Source organism: Contarinia nasturtii, unplaced genomic scaffold (assembly GCF_009176525.2).
Source record: "Contarinia nasturtii isolate CC-2019 unplaced genomic scaffold, AAFC_CNas_1.1 Cnas_scaffold_2490, whole genome shotgun sequence".
Taxonomy (NCBI): Eukaryota; Metazoa; Arthropoda; class Insecta; order Diptera; family Cecidomyiidae; genus Contarinia; species Contarinia nasturtii.
This window is the reverse complement of record NW_022199811.1, coordinates 166,982-191,190: the sequence shown is the minus strand read 5'-3', so window position 1 is coordinate 191,190 and position 24,209 is coordinate 166,982. Positions and strand designations below refer to the sequence as shown.

General features: G+C 35.6%; 5 protein-coding genes across 5 annotated transcripts in view; 2 read left to right on the top strand and 3 right to left on the bottom strand.

The window, feature by feature from the left end:
- Nucleotides 1–2,303: 2,303 nt before the first annotated feature.
- LOC116348549 (protein kinase C-binding protein 1-like) lies at nucleotides 2,304–5,013 on the top strand. Its single transcript, XM_031779578.1, has 6 exons — nucleotides 2,304–2,385; nucleotides 2,879–2,936; nucleotides 3,103–3,283; nucleotides 3,374–3,753; nucleotides 3,920–4,907; nucleotides 4,994–5,013. Coding segments are annotated over exons 1-5 (1,584 nt in total). The 5' UTR covers nucleotides 2,304–2,383; the 3' UTR covers nucleotides 4,883–4,907; nucleotides 4,994–5,013.
- Nucleotides 5,014–8,384: 3,371 nt separating this feature from the next.
- LOC116348556 (myosin-2 heavy chain-like) lies at nucleotides 8,385–10,311 on the bottom strand. Its single transcript, XM_031779586.1, has 4 exons — nucleotides 10,247–10,311; nucleotides 9,917–10,083; nucleotides 9,391–9,850; nucleotides 8,385–9,262 (listed from the first exon to the last, which is right to left on the bottom strand). The coding sequence occupies exons 2-4, from the start codon at nucleotides 10,075–10,077 to the stop codon at nucleotides 8,495–8,497; spliced, it is 1,389 nt and encodes a 462-aa protein (XP_031635446.1). The 5' UTR covers nucleotides 10,078–10,083; nucleotides 10,247–10,311; the 3' UTR covers nucleotides 8,385–8,494.
- A 1,393-nt stretch (nucleotides 10,312–11,704) lies between these two features.
- Nucleotides 11,705–16,461, bottom strand: LOC116348555. The gene is made up of 7 exons (XM_031779585.1): nucleotides 16,371–16,461; nucleotides 15,322–15,668; nucleotides 15,072–15,144; nucleotides 14,811–14,997; nucleotides 14,364–14,725; nucleotides 13,862–14,300; nucleotides 11,705–13,794 (listed from the first exon to the last, which is right to left on the bottom strand). The coding sequence occupies exons 1-7, from the start codon at nucleotides 16,419–16,421 to the stop codon at nucleotides 12,005–12,007; spliced, it is 3,249 nt and encodes a 1,082-aa protein (XP_031635445.1). The 5' UTR covers nucleotides 16,422–16,461; the 3' UTR covers nucleotides 11,705–12,004.
- A 1,994-nt stretch (nucleotides 16,462–18,455) lies between these two features.
- On the bottom strand, nucleotides 18,456–20,575 carry LOC116348534 (zinc finger protein OZF-like). Its single transcript, XM_031779561.1, has 2 exons — nucleotides 20,495–20,575; nucleotides 18,456–19,923 (listed from the first exon to the last, which is right to left on the bottom strand). The coding sequence occupies exon 2, from the start codon at nucleotides 19,909–19,911 to the stop codon at nucleotides 18,517–18,519; it is 1,395 nt and encodes a 464-aa protein (XP_031635421.1). The 5' UTR covers nucleotides 19,912–19,923; nucleotides 20,495–20,575; the 3' UTR covers nucleotides 18,456–18,516.
- Nucleotides 20,576–21,264: 689 nt separating this feature from the next.
- LOC116348548 (toll-like receptor Tollo) overlaps nucleotides 21,265–24,209 on the top strand; it is a 3,114-nt gene continuing 169 nt past the window's right edge. The window contains exon 1 of the mRNA XM_031779577.1: nucleotides 21,265–22,387. Coding sequence (XP_031635437.1) covers nucleotides 21,265–22,387 — 1,123 coding nt within the window. The remainder of the gene's footprint in view (nucleotides 22,388–24,209) is intronic.

The following is a 24,209-nucleotide window of genomic DNA, read 5'->3' as shown; positions in this document are numbered from 1 at the left end:
AAATGCTAGCTTTGACAAAAAATGTTGTGTGTTTTCTGTTTATTATTATTTTAATTTTTCATCTTCTCATAAAATCTTTATATTTTATTAGATTTATCATAATTGCTGCTTTTTTTGGAGCAATGCGAGCAGCAGCAGCAAACTAAATACAGACATACCCGAGCAAGCATTCGTTTTTGTGCTTGCTTCCAGGTATTACTACAGTAAGCATAAGAGGTCAATTCAAAAAGGAATTTTTGGTTCTTTTTGCTTTCATTGTACGGCCGACTTAGTACTTTGCTTTTGTATACTATTTTGTGCCGAATATCAAGTCTTTCCAAATAATCAGTCGTGGTTTCCGTACCTTTGTCCTGAAAACACTTGAAAACTCTAGATTTTGTGAAAAGGAAAAACAGGTAGTTGTCGAGAATTTTTTATTTTATTTGAACCAAAAAGATGTCTTAATGTAAAAGAAGAATAAACTGATTACTTTTGATAGTAGTGATTATGTTGAAAAAGAAATGAAAGAAACTGCGTTGAAAGATTGAATTCATGCATTGTTTCTGGTGTGGATGGTGTTCAAATGTATCTTCAGACCACCTTTGTGTGTAAAACGCTTCATACAAATCTCGCATCGAAACGGTTTTTCACCGTTGTGCGTACATATATGCCGTTTCAACTTAGCTATATCACCAGTGACAAACTTCTTGCAGATATGACATTCATATCGACGATTTCTGCATACTTTTTCGTGAGCGTCTCTTTCGGTCTTCTGAGAAAATCCACTGAAGCAGCCTCGGCAATGGAATGGAATTTGTTCGATGTGAGTCACTTTGTGCTTCTTTAACTGTTCCATTCTTGCGAACCCTTTGCGACAAATGTCACATTTATATGGCTTTACGCCATTATGAATACGTATGTGTCTAGTGAGGCTTCCTGTATGGTTACTGGTAAATTCACAAAGTTGGCACTTGAATCGTTTTTGCGTCATCAGCTGGCTGGATGGCTTTTTGTTCTTCAATGTTTTTGGAGTCGTAGTTGGTTTAGGTAATCTTACAGTAATATTGTTCATTTTCACTTCATCCATGGCCGTTGCTTCGTCGATGTCTTCATCTCGGCTTTGCTGAACATCGTTTTGGCAGTAAGGCTCATTGGTCCTTAACATTTCAATGCAACGTTCATCGTCTTCATCGCTTGAGTCGATGATTTCAACTGGATCACTCATGAAGTGACCATTCCAATGAATTGGGCTCTTCATCAGATTTCCGTAATCTGTTGATGTGGTAGCATCAGCACCAACATCGGTTTGCTCCTCGAACATTGAGTCAATTTCGAATTGATCATAAGTTAACTTGATCCTGCACAAGATTATTGAATTAATAAAAAAACTACAAAATAGTTTTCGAAAAGTTCTCTCACCGATCATTTGAAGTACGCAGGAAATATTGTTTGAATTCGGCATTGAGCGATAGGCCACTGCGTTTAAGTTCCGTTTTAATGTTGTTCAGGGATATTTTTGCTTGGACATCGAACACAGCAAGCATCTTATTCATCTCAAGACTCCAGCTCGACATTTTTGCTCACAAAAATATGCTCTGTACAAAGTCAACAAAAAAAAACATGAAATTTGCTGAAAAAACGGATAAATTTGCTTTACCTTTTTATTTTATTCGGCAAAAAATCTGTATTTGTCAGTCTTTGGCACGTTTGACGCTTTAAATTTAATTGTATTTTAGAAAGAACTTGCTTAAATATACCAATATTTCAATGGATTCACTGAGGTTTAATGATTAATTATAGTGGTGGAAGTGCCATAGAAGCACGTGAGCGATAAAAAATTAGATGTCAAAGCGAGTTCGCCATACTCAATTAAAAGTCGCCTGTTTTGTTGTGTCCAATTAAATTCTACAACGAACGTACCCTTGACAGGAACTGCTGTTGACACACAACGGGCGAAATGCAATGGTTGTAATTTTATTGGTTATAACCTCAGTAACACCACGCATTTTGCACACGTCATTACGCAATAAAATTGTACGCATTTTCTGGAACAATCTCCGAAATTTTCAAACGTGGAATAAATCATTGAAAAACCCCTTAAAATGGAAGCAAAAGTTGAAACAAATGAATTACAAACGAAAATTGTAAGTATTGATTAAAGTTTATTTCATTATATTGCTTGAAATAAAATTTTATTGAATTTTTCTTGGAAAAGGATCAGCGAGATCAATACTGCTGGATTTGTCACGAAAAGTGCCTGAAAGTTGGTTCCACCAATTGTTCCAAGTGTTTCCGTTCATTTCACACAAAATGTTTGATGCCGATCTTCAACCGGCTGTGGAAAGAAAGATGCATTTGCACCGTGTGCACGATCGGCGAAACTTCGAAAAATGCGTGTGTCGAAATGTAAGTACACAAAAATCCTTATTGGCTCATCTATGGTTAGAGTTAAAGAGGACTTAAATGAGAAGTTACAACAAGGGAAAAAAATCGGATAAGAGAAAAAACTATACATATATTGTTGGTATGATCAACACCACAGGATCACAGCGCCCATCTATTGCATTGCATCGGCATGTAAGAGAGAATTCGTGTTTCTGCGTTGTCTTTTGTATGTATTCATGCTTCCATGACGCATCACTTTAATTTGTTGCCGGAACTAAGTCGAGGATTTTTTTTCAGAAAATGTTTTTGAATATTAAAATCAGCTATTTTGTGGTTCTTTGGTCAATTTTTCAAATGGTAGCCATTGCCACCGGTTTTGAATGGAAATTGTCTACACTAAAGCAAACAAAATAATCAATGAAAAATTTGAAAATTTTACTCTCCTAAATTTTTTTACTGTCATCTCCCCACTCTCTTTTCCGATATTCACTTAAAATGTTCTCTCATTTTTCAGGCAGCACATACTGGACTTACTGAAGTACACAATAGCCGACGTTTTGAATAAGCCAGAAGTAAGTTTCACTCAAAATCTACCTCAAAATCAATTTCCAGAGGGATAAAATTGACATTAATTGGATAAATTCCGATTTTGTCATCATTTTGGTCGAAGTGATACGCCAAAGATCTTATGTGATTCGGTGAAATTTTCATGATTTGTGTGCTTGCTTCTAATTTCAGTTTCGCGTGTTTCAAAATTTGGACGCATTGAAAACGGATACGCGCTACACCAGCACCGTCACCAATCCAATTGATTTGAACAAAATCGCCGACAATATCGATGGCCATCACTACAAAAGTTTCTATGCATTTCTTGTCGATGCAGAATGTATCTATCACAATTTCTGCATTTATTACGGTGGTGAGTATGCAATCATCTTATGAGAATTCGTGTTTAATCATTTTTTTTAATCATCATTGGCTTAATGGTATTTTTATTATTCAATTGCAGTACGTCATGAGCAAACAAAAGCAGCCAAATCACTGTTTGAGTTTTGTACATACGAAACAAAATCCATTTTCAGTTGTTCCGATTGTTACATTAATAAACACTTGCATCCAAGTTCATGGCGCACAATGGCCTGTACTGTGCCACACCTTCTGCTGTCGATTAAATTGAAAGTGTCATTAGATTTTTGGCCGATTAAAAAGGGTTTCGGGTATTGGCCAGCAAAGTTGATTAGTAACAGTGACGATGAAAATAAAGCAATTTTCTTCGGTCATCCGGAAATCATTACAATTGATAACCGTAGTCTTTCCAAGAGTTTTGTGTATTCCAACACAGCGCCGACCTTACAGTCAGGTCAAAGCGAAATCGAGGGTGCATTGGAGGTGAGACTTATATTCTGACGCATTCTGCATAGTTTATTCTTCTAACTTACGACATAACTTCTGAAGTCGGCGATCCAAAACCATGAAATTTGGACCCTTGATCAGAAGCTATACCAAAACAGAAAAAACTAGAATTTTTAATACAAAAATATATTTATTTAAACAGGAAGTCGAAAAGTACCGCAAATCCATCGAAAAAAAATTCGGCCGTTTCATTCTACCATTGAAATCTATGCCATTCAAGCCCCAACACTTTGCTGGGCACATGAAGCAAATGTTTCCAGATTATGCTGTCTCTAAACCAGATGGATCTGCGCAAAATCAAAGCGCCAATGTCGAAAACAACGATAAGCCTCCGATAAAAAAACGCCGCTACTCTCGACATACCAAACATGTTGAAGACATTAAGCACGATTTACGAGGCGAACCTGAAGTGGAAACCTCTATGACGACCCTCGTTCAACATGATCACCAATACGGAACAAACGGTTTTAGTTCTGATATAGGTTCATTAGTCAGTACTGGTTCTCAACCATCATCCGACCAAAGCGAAACTGCGTCCCAGATTTTCCACAAACAACTTGCTGAAGGTATGAAATTCATCCAAAACAGTGCCATAAACTTCGAAAATGTCAACAAAGCAAAAACGTCATCCTTGCAAATCGAATTGAAAAAGGCACAAGACGCACTTGCCGAATGCCAAACAAAGAACGACAAACTATTTGCCCAAGTTCAAGCTGTTACGTCCGAAATGGATCTGGAATTGATCGAAGCCAAAAGTGTTTTGGCCAAAGTAAAAGAAGATCATGCAAAAGAAATTGCTGCACTGAATAAGCGAAATATGGAAGCGATATGTGTGCATGAGCAAGAGAAAAATAATTGGCAGGAACAACGGCAGAAATTATTTAAAATCAAAAACAGCCAGGAAGCATTGATGAACGTCGCAAGGAATACAATCGAGAAAATGAAAATGGAACATAACGCGAAAATGAGGGAAATGGAAACACAAATGCAGGCGATCATCAAGGAAAAAGAACAAATCGAATCTGATTTGGAAATTAAAAATTTAACCCAAGTACGAGAAAAAATGAAGAAATACCAGAAATCCGACAACAGTTTTTCGAAATAACGGAAATGCTATCGGTCCGAATATGGTAAAGAGTGTTTGCAAATTGTTTATGGCTTTAGAAGAAACTTTGGGTTTTTTATCGAATAAATACAGTTTTGTTTTGCTTTACAGGAACACAGTTTTCACAGCCGAAGGAAGAAATCAGAATAAATCGAAATAAACACACCAAATGGACTGGACATTCATTGAATTGTATAATTAAACATTTATCAGATTTTCTACTTTGAATAGAAATCTATCATTATACTCGTATTACTTTAAATTTAATGGAATCCGTTGCTCGCTTTTCATAATATCAAGACGTTTTTTTGTATTTTTTCCCAGCAATTTTTTTACAATTTATAATCCGATTTATGCCAGTTTTGTCTACATACATTTGGACCCATCAGGTCATATGAATTGTTATTTTTTGCAAATTAAAGGTTACGAGTTCTATTAAGAGTTTTTGTTATATTTTGTCGTTACTCAGTTGTATTCAGACTTTTAATAAATAATTTTTGTGGCTTCAAAAATTCTAATTTTGACTATAATTAGATAAATTCGATATTCTTGGTACAAATTACAACGGTTTTCATTAAAGGGAATTGCAAAATTCATTTAAAAAAATTGTATTGGGTTATTGATCGAAATTTGTTTAATTTTCAAAAAAATGACCTGATTTTTTTTTGTATTTACGATTAAATGACAAATTTTTATGAATTTTCTAGCGTCTAGCGAAATACACTTTATGTAACATTGAACATTCACTCTTTGTGGAAATATTTACAAATAAAAATGAATAGATTAACAATTTAAAATTTGTATTTTGTATCCCTGTAGTAAGAATTTAAAGTGTTAATTTATTATTTATTTATTTATTTGATTTTCACGTCTACTTAAATAAGCCGACGGTACAATTTAATAGTAATTCACGAATATTCGTCGAGATCAATTGAATTGGGAATTATAGTTATATATATAAATAGTTAGGATTAGTTTTAATTTAAATGAACAAAGAAAAACAGTTTAGTTAATCCGTTATCACAGTTTCGTCAAGATATAGTAAAAAAAGAGAGAATATAGAATATAATGCTTATTTAAGAAGGAAATGATGGCATCACAATGAATAAATATGCGAACATTAAAAATAAGAAAATTTCAATTAGGAATCACAGAATACATATAAAATATTATTTGAGCTTTGTTAGGTCAACGAAAACACCATCGGGAAGTTTGAGTAGAGCATGTTTAAATTCATCGAATGGTAGAGTGGGATCTATGTGAAGTGCGGCAAAATTGAAAGCTCTGCAAGCCGAGTTCCATGGTGAATTAAGACCGTAATTCGTTCTGGAGAAATTGATTTTAATGAATTCGGGATTTCTTAATGTTCGTATGCCCAAGTTCAACTTTAATTTCTGCCTAAGATCTGGAGACTCGAACTTTCCGGATATGATCTTTTTCATAAACAGTACCATGGCGTTGACTCTTCTTCTCGCTAGAGTGTCGATATTCATTTCAGTACATCTTGTAGCATACGATGATAATATGAAGCCGTTTTCCCGTCGATTAATGTAGTCGCCCCGAAGATATATCACGGCATTTTTCTGAGTACTTTCAACATGATTTTTGTAGTCTAATTGATGAGGTGACCAGATCACACTGGCAAATTCCAGGTGAGATCTTACAAGAGATCCATATAGTATTTTCGCAATGTCCACGTTGAAAGATCTGTATTCTCTTTTAACAAATGCCCACATTGTGTCGGCCTTTTTTCTCACAAATTCCATATGGGTGGAGAAATTAAGTTTCCGATCCATAAGAACGCCCAGATCTCTGATTTCATTGACTCGTTCAATTGGAATACCATCAATATTGTAGTTGTTTTGAATGAATGAATTTCCATGATAAAATGACATTATTTTACATTTTCCAATATGTAAATCGAGTCTATTTATATGACACCATTCGACGAAATCGTCAATTGCCCTTTGGAGCTTTTTGGCATCATCTTCGGATCTAATTTCAACGGCGATTTTCTTATCATCAGCGAAGTTGAAGTAGCGGGTGTGCTGACTATGACAATCGGAATCATCAAAGAACGCCAAGAAAAGTAGTGGGCCACAAATAGTACCCTGACCTACCGCTGAATGGGCTGTGAATGGTTCTGAATATGACGCTCTCTATTTATACTGTGCTAAGCAATTTATACTGTGCTACAGAAAAAAATTACCGAAAACAAACAAACCATATTAAAATCTTCATATTTAGTCTTTTTTTGTAAAACCAACAAAAGCCGGAGTTTTTTAATTTTACACATTTAAAAAAATTCTAATTGAAATACAATACCTTTCCTACAGTGTAGGACTTACACTAGGTGTGTGGAGAAGTAAAAGCCAAATTGATAAAAGTTTTTTTCTAAAGAAAAAATTTCAATATTTTTCATGAAAATAATTTTCAAAATATATAGGGACAATTGTGAATAAAAAAATTTAAAATACTTTCGAATGTCTATATACACTATATTGGTGTGACATCTAAAAAAGTCGAATTTAATTTTTTCAAAAAATTATTTAAAAATCTCCTCAAATTTTTCCGCCGAATTTTTTTTTTTCAACAATTTTTTTAAATTGGAAAAATATCATAAGATAAATTATTGGAACATTTTCAAGGAAATGAACAGTCTTTACTTTTACTGTCGCAATTTTTAGCATTACCAAATGCCAAATAACAAACATTATGAAAACGCAATTGCATGTTCCAGTTAAAGTAAAAAAATATCAATTTACATGAATTTTTTGATTATTTATCAATTTTAAATGATTTAGTAGCGAGTCCTTTTCCAAAATAAAATTGTACTTAATGTTGGCGACAGTAAAATTGCAACTAATTCATTGCACAACTGAATTTTGAACGTTAACGACAATATTTATTATTGAATGGGACCAGATTAAAAAAAATTCCAGACATTTCCAGATTTAATGATTTCGAAGTTTTACCATTTTTATTTAAGTTCACATTTTTCCTGAATGAATTGAAAAGACAACATTTTTTACAAATAGAATTTTTAATGAAAATGAAATGTATTTTTTTCTTTGTTAACCCACGGTCGAAAATTAATGTAATAATTTGTGATCATAAATTAATTGTCGCTTTGGAAATTACAATTTTCTCCTGCATTTTTTTTTTAAATATATTTGAATCGACATTTGCTAATTGAAAAAACCGTCATTTGAGCTTATATATATAAATATCAAGAAAAAATTGTCGAAAATTGGTTACAATTGTTTTTTCTCCTTGTTGTTCTTTGCCTAAAAATGGCTGTTATAGAAATTCAGCAATTTAATTGCTATTTGTTAAATATCTTAAGATTTGATTAGGTCAAATTTGAACAATAATAAGAGCGACTGAATTTTGGCAAATATTTTTTTCTGACATAAAAATTAATATTTTTGCATTGTTGAAAAACAAAATCAATAGATTCCTCTAAATGCTTGCATTTTATGGACCTAATTGTCATATCTTACTGATGGTCATGTATTTTTTATGGCTTAAATATTCAGAGCATGATTTGGCTTAAAACTATAAAATTGGCCGTAAAAGGCAATTGGTGTCAATGATCTTTGTAATCATTGCCTAAAAAAACATGTTGTTATCGCCTGACGGTGTGGCTTCACACTGCACACTGCAGTAGTATGTTCCACCTGGCTTGCCGCATGTAACACACCATTGTTTCTGTTTGGTATCGCTGATCATTTTGGCGCATTGATCGTAGACATTGTCGCAACCCACCTCCAATTCCGTGATTCGATCAGCCATTAGATTTCTTTCCACCGTAACACCTTCCATTTCCGTGGTTAGTTTTTCATTCGTCTCCATTAGCTGTTTGTTCATATTGATCAATTGAGCGTACTTTACTTCAAGCATCTTCATACGATTGGCCGCATTACTGTCTGCCACCTTGAATTCAGCATTTTCCGTTCTGGCTTGATCCAATTGGTCGGTGAGTGCTGTGATTTCATCTTTGGCCTTTTCCCAATCTTTGGTCAATTTATCCAATTTCTGGTCGCTTTCCTTCAACGCCTCTTCCGTCTTCTTTGCTTCATTGTATTGGTTCTTGTACATCACTAATTCTGCTGTAACTTCGGCCAATTTTTGGTCACGAGCTTGCAACGCTTCGTCCATCTTCTTTGCTTCCGAGTATTGTTCCTTGTACTTTGCCAATTCCTCCATTACTTCAGCCAATTTTTGGTCACTAAGTTTCAACGCGTCTTCTACTTTTTTCGCTTCTTTAAGTTGTTCCTTTACCTTTTCAAGTTCGGTCTCCAATTTTACCACCGTTTCAGCCAATTGCTGGCCGCTTTCAATCATCGTTTCTACCGCCTTTTTTGCATACGTATGCTCCTAGAGATAATCAGAAGAAGAAAATGGAATTAATGGAAATTAATCAACATGTAATGGAATGTGATGGAAAATGAATCGTAGGAATGGATCAGGAATTGTAGAGTAATGGAATAGTAATTTTTAAGTGCCTTGGTATGCTCTCCCATCGGGTCATCTTCGGTGGCTTCAGTCGAATTATTGTGTCCATTTTGATGATTTTCATCCGGGGAACTTATCTCTGCTTTGATCATACGCTTCTTGATTACGGTCGCACCAATACGAGTCTCACCATTTACCGTTGTGCTACTACCTTCATCTTGTCCCGATCGACCACTGGTAGCATTGGCACTTGTGGGTCTCACTTCGAAGTCGCGACAAGCTTGAATCGAAATAATCTTCATTCCGGATGCTGTTCTTTTGGCGCGTTCATCATCGCTGTCATCAATTTCGATGTAATCGACTTTACGGGTTTTTTCTTTGTTTCCCATTCGTCCTCTGTTTTCAATCGAATTGGAACTTGTGGCAACGAACATATTTATAGCGTTTCGACTGAATATTTTGCCCACCACCTGTGAGTTGATTTCAAAGTAATGGTACGCCTCTGCCAACCTGTGAAAATGCATGCAAATTCGTGTGTAAATTCAAGAGAATAAAATAAGACCAACGTATACATACCGGGCATACGATAGTTGCAAAAAGTACTGCTTGAAATTGGGATTGATGGCAAGCCCATTGTGCGTCAGTACCGTTTTTATGTTGCCCAGCGAAAGGATGGCTTGGCGTTCAATTGCAATCAGCATTTTGAACATTTCATCGTTCCAGTCCATGGTTGCCATTATTATCTAGATTGAACAAGTTAAAATAAGTAATTTCGATAAATTAGTTTGATTTTCCGTGTCTAACGCATTTATTTATCGTCAATTGTTCAAATATTGTGAACAATTCTCATTTTTTTTAGAATTTGTGAGTTTGACGATACGATTCTTATACACCACTTATACTTACCTTTTATTTCGTTCTTAGAGAAAATCGAATCCAAATGAAAATGAAAATCTTAACGAACAGTAATTCTCGCGATTTATTGAAATTTTAATTACTTCGGATAAATAAATATTGTACGGAACTGATGAAATAAATGAAACTCTTTGTGTAAGAAATGCTTTGTGTAAGGCGGCAAAAAAATGACTGTACCGTTTTGATGCAATGTCATCTGTCTAAATGGAATTTTCGCCACGATGTGCGACAAATTCAATTCGCTGCTGCTATTTTTGAATATCAGTGGCCATAAAGGCTCGGTTTGGATTAGGATGAATAATTAAAATGAAGAAATACATTTTTCGTAAGATTTAAAATAAATTTCAAAATACGTTTTCAATACCTTCTATAAACAGACAATTTTTATTTGAATTTATTTAGCAATCTAAAAGAACTCAAACCTATTTATTTTAATAAATTTTTAAAAAATGTCCATCAGTACATTAAAAGTGTTTTTTTTTTTAGAAAAAAAGTCAAATAAGGAAATCGTCACATTTTACAACTTATTTGTTGATTTGAAAGTTTATTATAAATATGGTTGTGTGATATTACTGTATTTCTTACATTTGGTTGGAAGTTTTTCAAATATTTCAATTATTTATTATGCTCAACTATTGCCATGTTCAATTAAAGCTATTCTCTCTTCTGGACCATATTTTTTTTTGTTTCTGATTTTATTGTGTAACTACTTGGTACAGGGCTTATATTAAACATGGTGGTATCAAAGAGACACTCAAGAGAGATTTGATGAGCATAAGACCGCAAGGAGAGTGGTGGTTTATGCCACCGAAAAATACTTTACTGCACACAGTGGGTGTGCGGAAAAGTAAGAGATGATTGTAGTAAAAGAATGGCTTCGTTGGGCATTTGACAAAAGTAGCCTAGAATCCATAGAATCGAACCAGAACCACAAATTAATCGCCACTCCAGGCTTTAAGTTTCATCGAGATGAAACCATGACAGCAAACAAATCTTACCATTCACATTCCAAAGTAAGAAATGAATTAAAATGACGAATTTTTATTTAAAATTATTTCTTAATAAGAAGAAAAGAAATTGCCACATTTTAATTTCTTGTTGAAAACATAAAAAATAATTTAAAACTGACAAATAAATTAATGTCTGATTACAATTTTTTTCTTAAATTGTTTTGTTCAGTTTGAATGTACGAAAAACTAATAGTTCTAATAACACTGTTATTTTGTTCGAATTATATATTTTCTATTTTTTTTCTCAACAAATTGATTCAGTGAAAAATACAATTTCTATTTTATGACAAAATTATTACAATACCGACTGATTTGTATGTTCAATGAATGTAAATCTTTTACAGAACTCTAGTCGAAAAATTTGAATCGAACATTTCGTACAGCAAAAATTTATAACAAATTGGTACGTTCAAAAAATATTCCGGTCAGTTTGAATGTGATAAAAAACGGTCTTTGGACTCAATATAAATATGAATAGAATAACTGCCGAATATACATCAGCTACAATTGTAATTTTTTTCTCCTTTTTGTTCATTGATTAATGAAGGCCTATCGAAATTTCGCAATTTTATCGTTAAATATTTTTTTATCGCTTTTAGTTCGTTATTAGATTGCAAAACTTAATCAATATTTTTTCCTTGTGATTTTCATTTATGGCGTAAGTATTCAAAAAATGAGCTGAAAAAACATGACTTGACTTAAAACTATTGAAAAAAGAAGCAGCTGGACCCAATGATATCTATTCTGTCCGATATTCTTCGCACTTCTCACTGCAGTAGTACGGGCCATCTGGCATGCCGCATGTAATGCACCATTTTTTCTGTTTGGTTTCGGTGATCATAGTGGCACACTGTTGATAGGCTTTGTCCGTAATCAGTTCGCTTGCTGACTCCAATTCCACGATTTTGTCAGCCATGATACCATTTTCCGATTGTAAATTTTCCATGGCCGTCGACATTGCTACGTTTGTCTCCGATAGCTCTTTGTTCATATCGATCAGTTGATGGTACTTTATTTCGAGCGTTTCGTAACGATTGTTCTCATCACTGTCGGTCACTTGACGTTCGGTGTTTTCGGTTTTGAGTGTATTTAATTGGTCGACAAATTCCATTTTGGCCTTTTCCAAACCTTCGTTCAATTCCGTCAACTTCTGGTTGCTTTCTTTCAACGCCTCTTCCGCTTTCTTTGCTTCCATATATTGTTTCTTGTACTTTTCCAATTCTGGCGCAAGTTCAGCCAATTGCTGATCACGCGCTTTCAACGCCTCCTCTGCCTTTCTAGCTGCATTGTACTTTTCCTTGAACTTCTTCAATTCTCGCGTCATATCAGCCACCTTTTGTTCGCTTTCTTTGATCGCATCTTCAGCCTTTTTTGCAGCGATAATTTTGTCCTTGAACTTTTTGGCGTTTGTTTTCAAAGTGTTGTTTTGATTGCGTAGATCTACTAATTTTTCACAATAGTAAGAACGCTGTGTGTCTAGTTGGCTTTGGAGTTTTTTGATTTGAGCGTCTGGCTTTGATGTGACCATGAAATCAACCAACGTTTGATTGAGCGATTGTCGAACACTTTCCGTTAGTTTACGCATATTACTGTCAACGACGGATCGGCACGCTGCTGACATGTCCTGCGACAAATGCAAATTCCATGTATCGTTGAAATTGCCCTTTGGCGTTGATTTCGGTGGCTTTACATTGGACGGCTTTTGTGGTGATTTTGGCTGAGCGAAATTTGGCAATTTTTGGGCTGAGTGCGGTGTGAAGACGGGTGCTTTTTGCATCGATATCTGTGGCTTGATATCGGGTAGATTTTGCATCGATTTTTGCGATGAAAAATTGGGAAGTTTTTGCATGGATGCCTGTGGCGCAGAATCAGGCAGATTTTGCATCGATTTCTGCGGTGAATAGTTGGACAATCTGCGTACGGTTACCTGTGACGAAATGTTGGGTAATTTCTGCATTGGCTGCGGTGTAAAATCGGGTAATGGTTGCATTGATATCGGTGGATTGAAATCAGGCAGGCTTGGCATAGATTGCTGTGGTGTAAAATCGGGAAGTTTTTGCATGGCTGGCTGTGGCGAAAAATCGTGAAGATTTTGCAACGATTTCTGCGTTGAATAATCGGACAGGTTTTGCATGGCTGGCTGCGGTGTAAAACCTGGAAGTCTTTGCATGGGTACCTGTGACGAAAAGTTCTGAACTGATTTTGACGAATTAAAATTGGGTAAATTGTGCGCCAATTTTGATGGTGAAAATTTTTCCACTCTTTCCGCTAGTTTCGATGGACAAAATTCACTCTTGACCTTAATACTGCCAAGTTGGTGATGCATTCCATTCGGTACTGTGTTTCGGTTCTGGTTCGGTGCGAACGGAACCTTGAACATCTGATTGGGGTTAAAGTTGAACTTTTGGGCCGATGGCAATGTGATTGCTTGTAATTGATTCGGTGCATGTGAAATTTTCTGAATTTTATGCGGTTGCTCAGCGTTTTGGTTCATTTTCCGCTTTTGACCCATCTTTACACCCATTGAATCTGAAGAAAAACAAATAAAAAAAACTCAATTTTTTCGGAGAAGAAAAATGTGCTTACAATTATTTACCTTTGGCTTTGTACATTGCAGACGTGGCGCTCATTCGGGCCGAAGGGCGTTCACATTGAAGCGACTGGCGCCGATATGCTGATGTTTTCTGCGTTGTATCAATCACCTTTCTCTTTTTGGTCTCCGGTGTGTCTGGTCGTGATTCCATGATGGTTGACAGGCGTCGCGTCATACAGCGGCCAGTTTTGAGGAGTTCTTCGGGTGTTTGCATTACCGATTGTCGATTTGATCGTTGTACGGGCGTCGACATTCGTCGAGCCACTGTTGCTGGAGCCGGAATCGGTGGCGGAACATCACTTTTACCGAGTTCCTTCCAAGCATTTGGTATTGTATCGTACAAGTGACGCTCCAACATATCGCCGCGTAGAAATGTAGCTGGTTCAGCATAGTTGAACAAACGATAGTTCTTGATCAGATTTTCGATGTAGTGTTCGGCCTCCTATGTGACAAGGAAATAAGAGAAGGATATCAAACCAAATTGGCAATTTACCAAAAACCTTACCTTGGTCGCTTCCATCAATTTATCTTTATGTCGGTTATTATTGGCGCTTGGATTATCGCGCGAGTAAAGAAGACAATCTTTGGCTGGCAAAATGGCTCGCAAATGGTCACCGCCAAAGTAACGAACGTCGACATTTTTGCTGTCGGCATGGTAACGCATCAATTTAGCCGGCCAATACGGAAAAGTGCGTTGCTTTGCCCAGATAAGCAAGTGTGGTTTCTTACATGTATTTGCGAACCAATCTTCTTCCATTTCATCGTAGTTAATATAACAGTCATGGCACATCTTATAGCTGTACACCTCTTCCTTTGCGTAATTGAACAATGCTCTTGCTTTTCCCTTTTGATCATTCTTTTGATCATCTGATTAATTCAAGAAAGGTGAAAATTCATTTGCATTGAGTAAAAGAGTACTCGTGATTCGTCGAAAAAGGATCATGCCACTCACCTGAATGTTGAACGATCGTATTGTGGACGATCCACTTGAGGTCTGACTGAAACTCTTCACAGCAACTGTATGCACCATTTTCGATCTTTTCACGAATTGTCATCAGATCCATTTTATAAACAACGCCATTGTTGGTACCATCGTTTCCATCTTTGCCGTATTGAATCTTCATGAACGGAGCTGACATCTAAAATGGAATTGAACTTTTATTTTATTCTATTTTACGGATTCCTATTACCCAGTGTGTGAAGGGCCACTTACATTTTTATCGATTGTGGTCAAGACATTGTAGATGTAATTCAACACACTCTTCAATTGTTCCGAATGGATTTTTCTAAGAAAGAATAAAAATTCAATTAACTCGTGCATTTTTGTGTTTCAAAAAACGATTTCGATTTCATAGAAATCAGAATTAAGAACAATTTCTCAATTATGTCATAAAAAATCATTAATCTATCATTTTTCATCATAATTTTCAATTTCAATTTTAAAAAAACCAACAATTACTTACTTCTTTCTCATTTCTTTGGCTCCAATGTCAATATCCACACAGGATTTGCACCGCCAAGTTGTCTTATCTAGATCACTTAACCGTACATTTTGCAAACACACTGACATCGAACAGTACGAACGCATACATGTTGTACAAGAAACCTGCGCCTTCTCCTTGTGGCACGTGAAACAGTGGCGTGGCAAAACTGGGTTGGGCTGAAATGGTGCCGGTGATACGGATTTTGGCTCAAATGTACTCGGTGACATCGAATCGGACTGAAATGGCGTCGGTGACATCGATTTCGGCTCAAATATACTTGGTGGCATCGAATCGGGCTGGAAGGTGCTCGATGAATCCGATTCCGCCTGTTAATAAATACAAATTATATTAAACGAACAACGAATAAGATTTGTTTTGGTATAAATATTCTCCGTCGGACTAAAAGAATTGTCTTTATTTAGTATTAATCCGAAAATGGCTTGCTTCTTATCTCTTTTCAAAACGGGACTTCTTTGTGTCGATGCACAAAATCAACGCTGCGGAAAGAGCTGAGATAAAAATCAACTAGTAGCTTCACGCGGGTTACTTGTGAGATTACAGCACACGCTTCACATAAGCAGAAAAAAATTAACAGGTTCAAATATGGTGCCTTATTAATGTTCAATTTTCAATTTTAGATGCGCTATTATTTGTGGTACAGTCGAGGTGATTCACCGTTATATTTGGGTTTCTCTCATCAGAGAGAACGAGTATGCAAATATTGTACAGAGTCTGTACTACAGACGTCAGCGGTTCGAAAAACCAATACGAAAATGGTAACAGTGCATAGTATCGACACACTTTTTATGCTAGAAAACACAAAAAAAATGCGCAAAGTCTACACAAACTACACTAAGGGTGTCTGTCTCTTTTGAGACACATTAAAAGCAACACTTGAAAAACTAGCATCAAAAATCGGGGAATCAAATGAAACCACACTATTTGTGGATTAACCCGATTGAAAGCAATAACGTGATGTAAAAAACTCAAAAAACAACATTGTCAAAGTAGAAAACAATTAGAATTACCTGGTTGTTGGTTTCGGTTGGATTGTCAACAATTTCTTCTCCTTCTGTCATCTTGAACAAATTTTTGCGGGATAAATATGGCGCAACAAAACTTATTGTACGCAATTTTAGCTAGTAAAAATCGATTTCAAATCGACGATAAATAAATTTATATTTCGTAAACACGATTAATAATACTGTTTTCAATGTACGGCACAAGTTGAGTAAAAATCAAATTTGGCTGCTTTGAATAAAAAACACGTCTGATCAGATGAAAAGCACTATGGTGAATGTTAGACTTGGCATCGTCTATAGCAAGGTAACGCGCGTATTTACACGGATAAATACATACACACATAGAATCAAGGGTGAAGGATCTTGTGAATTACGCGTGTCTGTGTGCAAAGTTTATGCTTGTTGTTTTGGCGCAAAGGAAGACACAAACACAATAACACGGTATGCGATCGTTCAATGTGAATGTTGAAATGTCATTCGCGTTACTTGATAAAATTGGCGTCAGAGGACGCAAAGCACATATAAGTTTAGACGGGGTTTTTTCAAACATAAAACTCATCGGAAAATTTGGGGTTTTCAACATAAATTCGTTCGGAATTGAAACAACTTTTTTTGAAGGAAAAATATGAAAAAAGACTTTTTGGGTTGCCAGCTCAATTAAAATACCTTTACAAAAGGTACAAAAAAACCACACCAAGTAACTTTGAATAATTCCTCGAAAATCTTGAGGAGAGTCTTTCTTTTTGGAGTATTGAAAAAAGCGGTTTTCAATCAAGAGACGAACGGCTGAAGAACGGCAAAAAGGGTTTCCAATACCCGTTCCTGTTTTCTTATACCATTTTGAAAAGTCGACAAAAAAGGGTTCTGTCAAAAGATTACTTTGAATCCAACTGTGGGATAAATTGAAACACTAAAAAATTGAGCCACACAATGAAAAATGTAAAAAACAGGAAATGAAGTTAATTTGAGGAAAAAACTGTTTGTCTTTTCTTATCATTATGATCACTGAAGTCGAGGCGAGCCCGTGGCAAACAAGTCAAAATTTCGTATAAAATCCACTGACTCGAGTATTTTCTTCCATTTGTTGTCGATCAAAGTGTACCGTTTCAAAATGTTGTTATTCATCGGAGTTTTCTTGTTAATGACTTACCTTGATATTCACTTTGATTGTATCGAATTGATCAATTTGTACAAACGTTACAATGTCTCATTGCTACGTATATCCAAATGACGAAGGTAACTTTCACGAAGAATTACGCGATTGAAGTTTGGTTCTATTATAATCGACTTAACAACACCCAGTAAATGATGAACGTGGCCAACATATCAAAGAATCCACTCCGTGATGTTTTTGATAAATATTACGGAGACTATTGGATGTATCAACTCAAAGTCCGATCGAATTTCGTATTGTTTTAATGGAAATTTATAATTGTATCTGATGAATCAGGACTCCTGATTCAGGAGAAATATTGTATGAAAAATTTCTTTCCTACTACCGAGGGATTCTCGAAATTTTGTTGTGGCGGAACGACACCGGTGAAAACATCTTCTAATACAATAAGTTATTGTCAATAATATCAAAGTGTTTCGCAATTTCACATTTATATTTTAGAATTTTGAACAAGTAGTAAATGCGCTTAATGGTGCTTAATATTCTCTTGAAAATTAAAACTCTACTAATTTTTTAAACACGCACCTTATTAGTCTGGAGAATAAAAGGTATATATTTGTATTTCTAGAATAGGATAATTTGTCTGCTCAAATTGGTTGTTTTTATTTTGAGCGAATTGTATAAGAAGATACTCGCGCTGACTCGATTTTATGCCTTGATGCCTCTTACCTTCAAAGATAAAAACTATTCATCAAGTTAAATCAATCTAAGACCAAATTGAAAATGTTTAAACACAGAATCTTTTATCTTCTTTAAGGATATAGTTTTATTTATTTTATTCGATTTCTAATTATCTCGAAAGCAATTTTACGATTAAACATACTTTTTCTTATGTTTATCAAAATGATTGAAGCTAAATGCCTAACTTAAATACGTGCTAAGTTCTAGACAAAACTTTAGATTAAATATATGTCGGATGTGAGCTTTTTTCTTAATTGGTTCCTCTGTTACAAAGTTTAATTTTGGATTGAATTGCAATCATTTCTTCAAACCGTGTACCTTTTTCATATGCAAATTAGCTTGTCCAAGTAGTGAAAAACGACCGTCACATAGTTTGCATGGAAATGGGTTCTCGCCAGTATGATAGTTTCGCATGTGTCTTTGTAATTGTGTTAATTCATGCTTTAAAACTTTACATAAATAACACTGAAAAAGGCGACGCTTGCAGCGATCTTTGTGAGCAATCATATCCTCTTCTCTTGCAAATGGCATAAGGCATTTGGAGCAATGGACCGGTTTTTGTTTGGAGTGTGTTGCCAAATGTTGCTTGAGATTACCTTTATGAAGCCATTTCTTTCCGCAAACACCACATTTGAATCGTCTCTCGCCAGTGTGATGGACTTGCATGTGTCGTTTTAAATCAATTTGTCGACAAGATTTATATGGGCAAAGATAACAAACGTATTGTCGGCCTTTGCAATGATCCTCATGCGATTGTTTCTCGTTTTCATCAGTGAATCGTCGACCACATTGTGCGCAATCAAATGGAAGTTCTTTAATGTGGGTGCGTGAATGGTTGTTAAGATCATCTTTGCGTAGAAATGTTTTGGCGCAAACACGGCATCTGAATGGTCTCTCACCATTGTGAATTCGCATGTGTTGCTTGAGATGTTGCAAATGATGAGCGGCGTTTTTGCAAAGATGACAAGCATATTGACGATGTTTGCATTCGCGTTCGTGGTCGATTTTGTCGATTTCATGTGCAAAACCCTGACGACACTTTGAACAACAAAATGGAAATTCTGCTGCATGAGTTTTCTTATGACGATTCAAATGTGGCTTGCGTGCAAAAGCTTTGCCACATATTTCACATGCGAACGGTTTTTCGCCGGTGTGCGTACGAATGTGTATTTTGAGACTTCCTTTGTGCGATGTCACATAATTGCAGAAAGTGCATTTGTGTTTTTTCCCATGCTTCACGGGCGGCTTCTTTGAAGGTTTGGCCATTCTGTCATTCTTTGTGCCTTTTGCTTTCTTTCGTTTTGCTTCACGTTTTTTGTTCTGATCGCCTTTCGAATTTGGTCTCAAACTGCTTGAACTTTCCCCAATCCGATCAACGTTTACCATTCCATTTCCATCCTTTGTCGGGTCACACATTTTCTTCAAACATTCGTCTTCGCTTTTGACCTCTGTCTTCATATAACTCGGCTTACTTTCCAATTCTAGCTCACTATCGCTCTCGCTTTCCGACTTGATTGTTGCATTCGTCGCAATTTGAGGTGATGATGGCCTGTCCTGAATCAAATAAGCACCTTCACTTGGCTCTTGTTTTATTTCTTGTTTGATTTCAATTTGCGATTCCTTTAGCTTTCGCTTGCATTTTTGATTTTTGGCCTTTCCACCCAAAGTTCCTTTGTTTCGATACGGATTCATCGTTTTTTGATGCTGATATGGAAGGAAAACAAAATTGCGGAAGTGTTATGACTCTAAATGTAACTACTTTTAAAATTTATTTCAACTTTCAAAATTCTCTTCATCTTCAAGTTAAATTCAATTCTAAATGTATACTTAACAATTTCAAGTGTTCAAATATATATATTCCACGTGCTGAACATAACCTCAACTAAAATGCAGAAAGTACACAGCAATACACTTCTTGTATATAGCTCACATGTACACACGAAATACAATACATGAATATCGGCATGAATGTGTGTTGAATATCGCAAGGAGTACATCATGAAATGACGTCGTGGAATATTCCAGAGAAAAACGCAAACCACAAAGAGAGGAAAAATGTTTGAACTAACTAAATCAACTAACAGAATATAGTAAAAATTCTCAGAACTACAAAATGCTTGCATTTGGATATTTAACTGTGGATCTTTTTTCTGTGTTAACCTAATAAACATTTTGCTCAAATTTATTTTCTCCATTGAATTTTTTTGCAGTTTTTTTCCGAATTTCTCAAATTGTGCTTATTGCAATGTTAAATTGTATTTTTCCCATAACTCACCTTCTAATTAACTTGTGTCGGAATTTAAAACGTACGTAGTCACTGTTCAGAGCAAGAGATATACGTGTTACTTCTTCTAATGGCTGCCTATTTATGACTCATAAATGTTCTCACTCCATAATCTGTGCAATGAGTCAGTACAATGTGTCAGTACACTCGACATGTATGCAATTTTGCTTGTGTTGGTTTGCCAATTTTACATGACAGAATGAAGTTGTTCACATTCTAAGTTGTCAGTGAGTTCGTTTTATTCAAATTCAAACAGATTCAAGTCGCGACACGATCATATCAATTTTATTATTATTATTTCTTGAATTCAATACGCACAAGTATAAGGTGGTTATTTTAATAAAATAACAAATTGAAATGATTCATCTCTCATTCTCAAGCTCCAACAAAAACTGAAATTGCTTACTCTGGAAGTATAACAACTCTATCAGCGACAGAGTGATAAAATATATTTAAATGAACCATTTTACAGCGTGTCACCTCTCGATTATTTCTGTCTCTTTTAATCCTACTATTGCCTTCAATGCAAAGTTGTAATCGCGAAGCCGTGAAATGTCAGCTGTTATCAGCGTCGTGACTTATCATATAAGTTTTTTGCCTGATCTCGAGCCGCACCAAATGCATTCCATAGTATTGTGTGACATTATCACGTTCGAATGAATTTCGTTTGTTATTCGATGTAAACAAAGTGCGAGAATGCAATCAGTCAATGAGTTAAGTGAGAAGAGCGTGTACTCTCTTCTTATTCTGCTTTTGGAAAAATGCTAATTTTGATTCTAATTCACGTGTTGATTACATTAACTTGTGGATTGAACGAAATTGAAAATCAAGTAAAATTGGCGCAACAAATAACCGATTGTTTCTTCATCCAAAATAGCACCGAATCAGTGGAACTAGAGTGTGACACGGTCAATGTGAACTCAAGTAAAAGCAAATGTTATTCGGCACTATTCGAAGATGAATCGATGAAAGCTGGCCGTTTGAAAGTGAACGAATTGAAAAGTGGCCAGTGTCGTTCTCAAACGTTTGACACAAAATTGGCCGAAATGTTTCCGAATTTGGTAACGCTAGACATTTCGTATCTTGGATTAAAAGTGACGCCACAAAATGTGGACGAAGCCATCGGGGTCAGTTTCTATTTTGAGAAATTGAAAAAGCTCAACGCATCGCACAATGAAATCGGAGCACTTGGCGATATGTTCTACTTCACAGCAAATATCAACGACATTGACCTATCGCATAATAACATCTCAATCGTCTCCGCATCTTCATTCGCAACGAATGATGCGGTGAGAAAGATCGATTTGTCGCATAATTCAATTTCAACGGTGGAGAGTTTATCATTTGAGGACATGGGCAATTTACGATCCATTGATTTGAGCCATAATTTCTTGAAAACATTTGACTTGGGCGTATTCATGCGTAACGTTAAATTGCGGGCCATTCATTTGGAGAATAATCGAATCAAACAGTTCACGTATGATGCGTATGGCGGTATACCAAAATTCGATACGCTGGTGTTCTTCAGTGCAGCCGGCAATCGAATCGAAAACTTGAACGAAAATTATTTACAATGTTTGGGGCCGGCGCTCAAATTATTGGATCTGTCATGGAACCCATTGGACCAACTGAATTCCAGCATGTTTGACGGACTCAATAGTTTGACGCATTTGAATTTTAGCCACACCAATTTGTCGCAATTCGATTTTGACGCTTTCAAACATCCGGATAAAATGAAGTCAATCGATTTATCTCATAATCACATGCACACATTTAACCTAACCGCCAATTTCAGCAGTTTGGAGGCGCTCAATTTGGAAGACAATGATTTGCGCGATTTAAAAAACATTTCCAATGCTACGTGTCCGGCACTTTCAAGTGTTGGTATTTCATTGAATCGACTTTCGTGTGATTATGCGAGAAAGTTCACCAAACAGTGGCCGGACATAGAAAGCATCGGCGATGCATGTAATCAAAAGACCGAAGTTGAGGTGCACAACACCAAAAATAACTTTGTTAAATATACAATAATATTCAGCTCTGTTAGTGCCGTCTTGGCCATCTCAATGGGATTCATTGTTTGGATTTTATATTTTAAACGATCGCCGAAAATTGAACAAACAATTGAACTGAATTCGATTTCGAGACTTAACCGAATGGAAGCGATCGATCAACAATGTGAACAAAACTCTCAATACAGCTCATGCACTTTTTATGAGGAGGTGGAACCAAGGGTAGAGCCCATTTATTCTGAACCCATCGAACCGAGTCATTTAAATGACACTTCACAGCAATACGATCACTTGAGTCATATTCCATTACCATTGTCACCGGCATTGCTCCATTATGACATGTTGAATAGCCGAAAGAGAGACACCTCAAATCCAACGAAGTGAAATCGAGAGGAATCGATCAAATTCAGTTTGTTTATGTGCTTTTCGATTGTAAATAAAGTTGAACTATATTAGAGCCAATGACTCAGCCAAATGTTTTTAAATAAGCACCATCCACTGTCAACCAGTACCATTTGTTTGGAAGGAAAAACGAGAACAAAAGTTATCAATGATAGTGTTAATTTATCTCTTAACGACATATATTGTCATAGAATGAGACGTGAAGTCGGTTTTTCTTGCAAATAATTCTTATCACAGCAAACAATTTGGTTTATCTCACCATTTTTCAATGAATGTTGAGTATATAAGAACGTATTTAAAGATACTTTCATTCATTCTGAATTGACATACTTATTGAGATCAAACGGTAAATGTGGGCAAAATTAATAAATATTCATTGTGATTTCTCTAATGAAATGGTTCTTTTGTTTATTTTATTCAATAATAAGATTGTGAAAACTTGCTAAGATAAATGGATTTTACAGACAATTTATTGAATTAACTGGTCAGTTGAGCTGACAGTACGTTAGCCAGCTAAATGGGCTAAAACAATAGACGTTATTGTTTTAATGATGAATCACTTTTCTTGTTTTAATAGAAGTGATTGTTCATTATAACAATAACTTCTATTGTTTTAGTACATTTAGCTGGCTAGCGTACTGTCAGCTCAACTGACCAGTTAGTTCTATATAATGTCTGGGATTTTATTTGTTGGTTATACGATTAAATAGCATTTTGCTTCCAAATGTATTGAAAGCAAAAGGTATTGAATATTGAGGTGTCATTTAATTTAGTTGAGTGTTAAATTCAGGATCAAGTTTCAGATAAATTGTGAACTGTTTGTGAGTTTTTCTTAATTCAATTGTTATATTGTTCTTAAAAGATAAATGGAGCAATTTCAACGATGATTTCTATGCAATGGTTTCAAATGTACTGTGAGATGGAATGGTATCGCAATCATTTCTTCAAACCGTGTACCTTTTTCATATGCCAATTAGCTTTTCCAAGTAGTGAAAAACGACCGTCACATAGTTTGCATGAAAATGGCTTTTCGCCAGTGTGATAGTTTCGCATGTGACCTTTTAATTGTGATGATTCATGCTTTAAAACTTTGCATAAATAACACTGAAAAAGGCGACGCTTGCAGCGATCTTTGTGAGCAATCATATCCTCTTCTTTTGCAAACGGCATGAGGCATTTTGAGCAGTGGACCGGTTTTTGTTTGGAGTGTGTTGCCAAATGTTGCTTGAGATCACCTTTCTGAAGACATTTCTTTCCGCAAACACCACATTTGAATCGTCTCTCGCCAGTGT

Coding starts and splice junctions, on each gene's coding strand:
- LOC116348556 (XM_031779586.1), bottom strand. CDS start 10,077: ATGGCAACCATGGACTGGAACGATGAAATGTTCAAAATGCTGATTGCA. Junction 9,851..9,916: donor TTGCAACTATCGTATGCCCG/GTATGTATACGT, acceptor GCATTTTCACAG/GTTGGCAGAGGCGTACCATT. Junction 9,263..9,390: donor CGATGGGAGAGCATACCAAG/GCACTTAAAAAT, acceptor GATTATCTCTAG/GAGCATACGTATGCAAAAAA.
- LOC116348534 (XM_031779561.1), bottom strand. CDS start 19,911: ATGAATCCGTATCGAAACAAAGGAACTTTGGGTGGAAAGGCCAAAAAT.
- LOC116348555 (XM_031779585.1), bottom strand. CDS start 16,421: ATGACAGAAGGAGAAGAAATTGTTGACAATCCAACCGAAACCAACAAC. Junction 14,726..14,810: donor TACGATCGTTCAACATTCAG/GTGAGTGGCATG, acceptor TGAATTAATCAG/ATGATCAAAAGAATGATCAA. Junction 14,301..14,363: donor AATTGATGGAAGCGACCAAG/GTAAGGTTTTTG, acceptor CTTGTCACATAG/GAGGCCGAACACTACATCGA.
- LOC116348549 (XM_031779578.1), top strand. Junction 2,937..3,102: donor ACGTTTTGAATAAGCCAGAA/GTAAGTTTCACT, acceptor TTCTAATTTCAG/TTTCGCGTGTTTCAAAATTT. Junction 3,284..3,373: donor TTTCTGCATTTATTACGGTG/GTGAGTATGCAA, acceptor ATTCAATTGCAG/TACGTCATGAGCAAACAAAA.